A 6,000-nucleotide genomic window follows, 5' to 3' on the forward strand; every position below is an offset into this window, starting at 1 on the left:
AGGGGATAGAAGGGGGGGAGAAGGAGTGGAGACAGTTTTAAGAAGTTGAATAAAGTTAGCGGGCATTTTACCTTGCGGCAGATCTTCTAGGTCCTGAAAACCAAAGATCCTATAGGATCATAGGATCTTTGCTGAAAACTCCCAATGATCCAATCAAAATGGCCGGACAGCGAAGGAGATGGCCTTCGACTGCCTGTAAGTAAATAGCGACCCCACTCCACCGGCTTCGACCAAACGGCAACCTATTTTTAGTCGAGGTTGGTTTTGCTTTTGTTGAAATAATCGCAGGAACATAGAAGAAGCCTCGACTACGCGGAAACCACTTTCGACCATTAGGGAGAGTGACCGGAACCTCCGGGAAACTCCGGGGACCTCATCGAAACCTTGGGTGGGGCGCAAGGTCATCAGAGGTTTCCGTTCAGGTTTCCTAAGTGGGACAGGGGCTCTAGAGGTTGCGGATGCCTGATCTCTGGGGGGTAGGTAGAGACAGTTTTAAAAGAATAGGGATCCGACGGCTAAGGGGAACTGGCACGGAAGAGCACAGTGTGGCACGGTGGCGCAGGGGTCGAGCTGCTGCCTTACAGCGCCAGAGACCCAGGTTCGATCCTGACTACGGGTGCTGTCTGCTTGGAGTTGTACATATGTTCACCCTGTGACCTGCATGGGTTTTTCCAGGTGCTCCAGTTTCCTCTCACACTCCAAAGACATATAGGTTTGTAGGTTAATTGGCTTTGATAAAATTGTCCTTAGTGTATAGGATAGTATTAATGTACAGGGATCGCTGGTCGGCGTGGACTGGGTGGGCTGAAGGGCCTGTTTCCGTGCTGTGTCTCTAAAATCTAAATTCTAAAGAAGCGGAGACTAAGGGCAGATCAACCATTGGTCTGAAGAAGGGTCTCGACCCGAAACGTCATCTATTCCTTTTCTCAGACATGTTGTCTGACCTGCTGAGTTACTCCAGCTTTTTGCGTCTATTTTCTGTTTAAACCAGCATCTGCAGTTCCTTCCGACATTATTTAATGCTGCTATTATTTTCTTGTGTATCCGTATCATCCTTAACTATCCGCAACCCCTCAACTGACCCTGCTGGTTATTTTAAATTGATGTAGCCTCTCTGCCAAGAGAAACTAATCCTTCTGATTTGCTCTGTCTTGCACTTGCATATGTGAATTTTAATTTTACTTTTTAGTTGTGTTTCACTTTACTCTTAATGTAATTATTTTAAAGGGATGTGTTCCCATCTGGCACAAAACATTGGGTTCAAACACTGTGATGTTGTTGCCCCACAGGAACTTTTTACCCCTGAATGCAAGTTCAAGGAGTCAGTCTACGAGAATTACTATGTGATCTACTCATCGATGCTGTATCGGCAGCAGGAATCCGGCAGGGCTTGGTACCTGGGCTTCAACAAGGATGGACAAATCATGAAAGGAAATCGTGTGAAGAAAACTAAGCCTGCTTCTCATTTTCTGCCCAAACCACTGGAAGGTAATTGGCTCACTTGTAAGCCGGCTATAGAGAGGGACCAGCCACTTGTCACAGGGCAGCTCCGGATTCAGCCCTTCGGCCCATCAAGTCAGTGCTGACCAAACTAATACCATTAATATTCATGTATATTAATATCTACTAATATTCACGCATTCCCTTCCTATGTCTGTCTAAAAGCCCCTTATATGCCACAAGCATACCTGCTTCCAGTGCTCCTGACAGCACATTCCAGGTACATACAACATACAACATATAACAATTATAGCACGGAAACAGGCCATCTCGGCCCTTCTTGTCCGTGCCGACCACTCACTCTCACCTAGTCCCATCTACCTGCACTCAGCCCATAACCCTCCATTCCTTTCCCATCCATATACCTATCCAATTTCATTTTTAAATGATAAAATTGAACCTGCCTCCACCACTTCCACTGGAAGCTCATTCCACACAGCTACCACTCTCTTGAGTAAAGAAGTTCCCCCTCATGTTACCCTTAAACTTTAGTCCCTTAATTCTCAAATCTCAATACCTCTGTGTAAAAACTATTTCTGCTAGTATTTAATATTTGCACCCTGGGAAAGAGACTCAATCTGCCATACCTATGTCTCACATAATTTCATCAACTTCTATCATCTCCACCCAATGGGTGGCCTCCTATTTTAATGAATAAGTCAGGGTTCTAGAATTGAATGGCCATCTAATCCAGTACAGTACAAATCAGTACAGTGGCGTAGATGTGTAGGATGGAACTGCAGATGCTGGATTACACCGAAGATAGACACATAATGCTGGAGTAACTCAGCAGGTCAGGCAGCATCTCTTGAGAAAAGGAACAGGTGACGTTTTGGGTCAAAACCCTTCGACCCAAAACGTCACCTATTCCTTTTCTCCAGCGATGCTGCCTGATCCGCTGAGTTATTTTGTACATATCTACAGCGGCATTTTTGTTAAATTAGTGGACTCATATACAGAACCCTAGGTTAATAATCCAAATGCACAGATTCAAATCCCACCACTGTTTCAGGGAATATAAATTCTGTTAATTAAGTAAACGCCAGCCCTGGCAAAGGTTATTGTGAATGTACTGCTCTAGTGCAACAATCAATATGGTTCATTAGTTCCTTCAGGAAAGGAACCAATGCGTACCACTCTTATGTGTAAATATTCCCTTATCTCGGAATCTACTGTGGGGCATTGGTTTTCCAATGAAAGCTAAATGTAATGGGGCTTCCTGTCTTCAAAGTGATTGTGAGCTTTGATGCAGGCAGACTAGATAAAGACTCGAGGAAGCTGTCTCCAAAGACAGAGGGACAATGACAAGAACAGATAGGCTGCAAAGGAAGCAGAAATTGTCGAGGAAAAATAAACTTTCAGCATGTTCTGGATCTTGAATGCGTGGTCTGGATGGAGGTGGAGGTAGATTTGATGGCTGCACTTGCAAGGGAACTGGGGAAAATAGCACAGGAATGTGGGGAATGACAGAGAAATGGGACAGGCTGACTCACTCTTCAAGACAGCCAACAAAGACTCAATGGGCAAGAAGGCCTCTTGCTGAGCTGTGTTAAGGGCCTGTCCCACCAGCATGCGATAGCATGCGTCTAGCGCAACCAAACGTGGTCGCTTGAGGCGTACGGCCTTGCGGGGCTGGTCCCACTACAATCGGCAGAGGCGTACGGAGTTGTGCGGGGCTGGTCCCGACATCGCGCGGGGCTCCGAAAATCCTGCACTGTCCGAAGATCCCGTGTGACAACGGCCTGTCGGCCCGCAGCCGCATTGAGGCCGTACGCAGCGTCTTGACGTCGTACGCAGCGTCGTACGCCTAGCGCGTGGCATTGCGCGATGACGTCACCGCTTGGCGTGCCGTTGCGTGATGACGTAACCGCCCGACGCCGTGCGACGTCCAAATTCAGTCGGCCCGCCTCCTGCCCAGCTGATTGGTGAGTATGATGTCGGGACCAGCCCCGCACAACTCCATACTCCTCCGCGGTTCGAATTGGGACCGGCCCCGCGGAAACCGTATGCCTCAAGCGACAACGCCTCAATCGCATGCTGGTGGGACAGGCCCTTTATTCTCTGGTTCCATAACTTCCTGATAAACGTCACAGACCACCACTATTTCAAGGGGAGTACAGGCCGATTTACAACGGTGGGTTGTTGTTGCTGTTTGACTGTCACCAGGAACGCTGCTTCACCTAACTCTGTGTTTTCTGTTCCCCCTCTCCCCTCTAGTCGCCATGTATCGTGAGCCGTCGCTGCACGACATCGGCGAGACAGTCCTGAAGAACACAATGACTCCGAGTAAAAGCACATGTACTTCTGCTGTAATGAACGGGGGCAAACAAGTTAAAAAAAACAAGTCGACATAGCCCGCCGGGTCTTGGAGAGGACGCAATTCGTAAACCACTGCTCTGTTGGGCGATTTATCCCTGGCAGACTGTCGCCTTCCGATGTCCGTGAGCAGATAGAGCCAGCGACCTCTTGCTCGTGGCAGTCTTTGACTATCTCATTGCAAGCGGATAAATCCCAATGCGTAGCTCCTCCCGCGACAAGAAACCTGGATAACTCAGACCATGGATGTTGTTCCCAGACACTGGATGAATGCCGTGTACCTGTTCCCTGTTAACTGTGACACTCCATGAGAATGATCTATCTCACAACTACTCTTGGTGCATTGCCTGCTGACCACAAACAAAAGGGAATCCAGTCCGGAGGAGGCTTGCTCGCTGTGTGAGAGCTGTCGGCAGCTGGATGTCAGACCATTGCTGTAAATCTCTGCTTGTTCAGGAACAAGCCCACCCCCCCTCCCCCCCTCTCTCTCTCTCTCTCTATCCCTCTCTCTCTCTCTCTCATTTTTTTACACCTAGCTGCTCTATCCTTAACCTCTTTTTTTCTTGCAGAGACCTGCTGTGTGGGATATGTTTTCCGCTATAGAAGACCAAGACGGGGGGGGGGGGAGGAAGGGGAAGGGAATTGAAAGAGGGCCGTGGTTTTGAATTGGAACTGCAACCCAGTCACCAGGGGTGACGGGGATCTTGGTGAGCACTAGCACCCCGCTGAGGGCTGGTGAGCCGGATGGTGAACGAGAAGGCCTGCACACTGGCTGATAAATTGTCCTGCACCCATGGAGATCGCTCGCGGGCAGCAGAAGGGATTGTGGGGGGCGCCAAGCTCCTCCGCCACCTCTTCTGTGGGAACGCACCCGTACCTGACAGCGATGCCCCTCACCTTGCCCAATGGGCGGTGCCCTACATTGAGACCTGGACCCTCCCTCCATCACCTGCCCAGCAACCCCCATGCAAGGTTCTGAGCGACACCCTCCCTGAGCCATGGATGAGTTTTGGCCCTTTGGCCAAACTTGCCTTCCATTTCTGTTGAGGCAGGTGCTGAGACACCAGGCGACCTCTGTCCACATTGAAAAGTGTGACCCAAAGCAGCCATTTTGGTTCTGGCCCACCAGCTAACAGGAGTGTCCCACAATAGGCCTTCGTTGCTTCCCTTGGGAAGAGGAGGAGAGAAATGACTACAGCTGTTGTGGGAATGATGTACGAGAGGGTTCTTTGACTTTTTTTTCTTTAAGCTCAGTGAGTGGTGCTGCTCATTGTCCTTGGTGAGCCAATGTACCTCTTGGCAGCAGCATGTCCTTCTGAGCTGCTGAGCAGTCCGTGATTCACTTGGGCCCAAGCGTTTCCATACCAAGAGCCCCAGTGGGAGAGGAGGCGGTTGCTATGGTTCATTCAATCCTCAATTCATTCATTTGTCCAAAAAAATTCAGTTGCTTTTATTATCACAAAACTGCCAGAAAGCTGGATATTATTTTACCATGTGTAATGCTCCATTTTCCTGTTCCAAACTCCCTCAGAAAAGTGGAAATTAATTGATTGAGAAAGACCCCAAACTGTTCTGTCTACATTACTCTGGTAGTTAGATTGCTGCAATTGTGTTAAAAGTGCAGGACAAACCAACATAAGACTTATTTATTTTAACTCTGGTAGTAATTTTAACATGCATTAGATTTGTTTGTTAATTATTTGTTCTACCCCAATTCTATCAAGTGCTAAGTGCTTTATTCTGATGAAAAAGGTAGCAAAGTTCTTAATTACCTCAAAGGGTTAGCTAGCTGGGTGAAATGGCGAAAAATATCATTGATCCAGGAAAAGCTGTCCTTACAAAGCAAAGTGAAATCTTTGGGAATACAACACACCTTGACAATATCAGCTAAATGAAGTCATAACTGTCCTATACAGCAAAACTAAAGCTTCAATAGTCAAATCAAAATTACTTTTCAAACATGTTTACGACCAGCACTGCCTCAGAACAAAGACTAGAGTCGTGAAATTCATGGCCCAGTGGATATCGCTTAATATTAATGAAACACGATTCATCTTAGTAAAAATCATTAATGATGTGTTTTGGTGGGGGGGGGGGGGGGGGTAAAAACATACAGAGCCAAGTGTGAATATATCGAGTTCAGTTGAAAATGGGAAAGTAATGGAGTGTCATGCATGGTGAGTT

At 47.6% G+C, this 6,000-nt stretch overlaps 1 protein-coding gene across 2 annotated transcripts in view; it reads left to right on the top strand.

The window, feature by feature from the left end:
• The window catches only part of fgf14 (fibroblast growth factor 14), a 454,006-nt gene extending 449,714 nt beyond the window's left edge, over positions 1-4,292 (top strand). For both annotated transcript variants that reach the window (XM_055636646.1, XM_055636648.1), the window contains exons 4-5: positions 1,290-1,488; positions 3,718-4,292. In XM_055636646.1, the coding sequence (XP_055492621.1) occupies positions 1,290-1,488; positions 3,718-3,854 (336 nt within the window). In that variant the 3' untranslated portion in view covers positions 3,855-4,292. The remainder of the gene's footprint in view (positions 1-1,289; positions 1,489-3,717) is intronic.
• Positions 4,293-6,000: the final 1,708 nt, after the last annotated feature.

Source organism: Leucoraja erinacea, chromosome 6 (genome assembly GCF_028641065.1).
Source record: "Leucoraja erinacea ecotype New England chromosome 6, Leri_hhj_1, whole genome shotgun sequence".
Taxonomy (NCBI): domain Eukaryota; kingdom Metazoa; phylum Chordata; class Chondrichthyes; order Rajiformes; family Rajidae; genus Leucoraja; species Leucoraja erinaceus.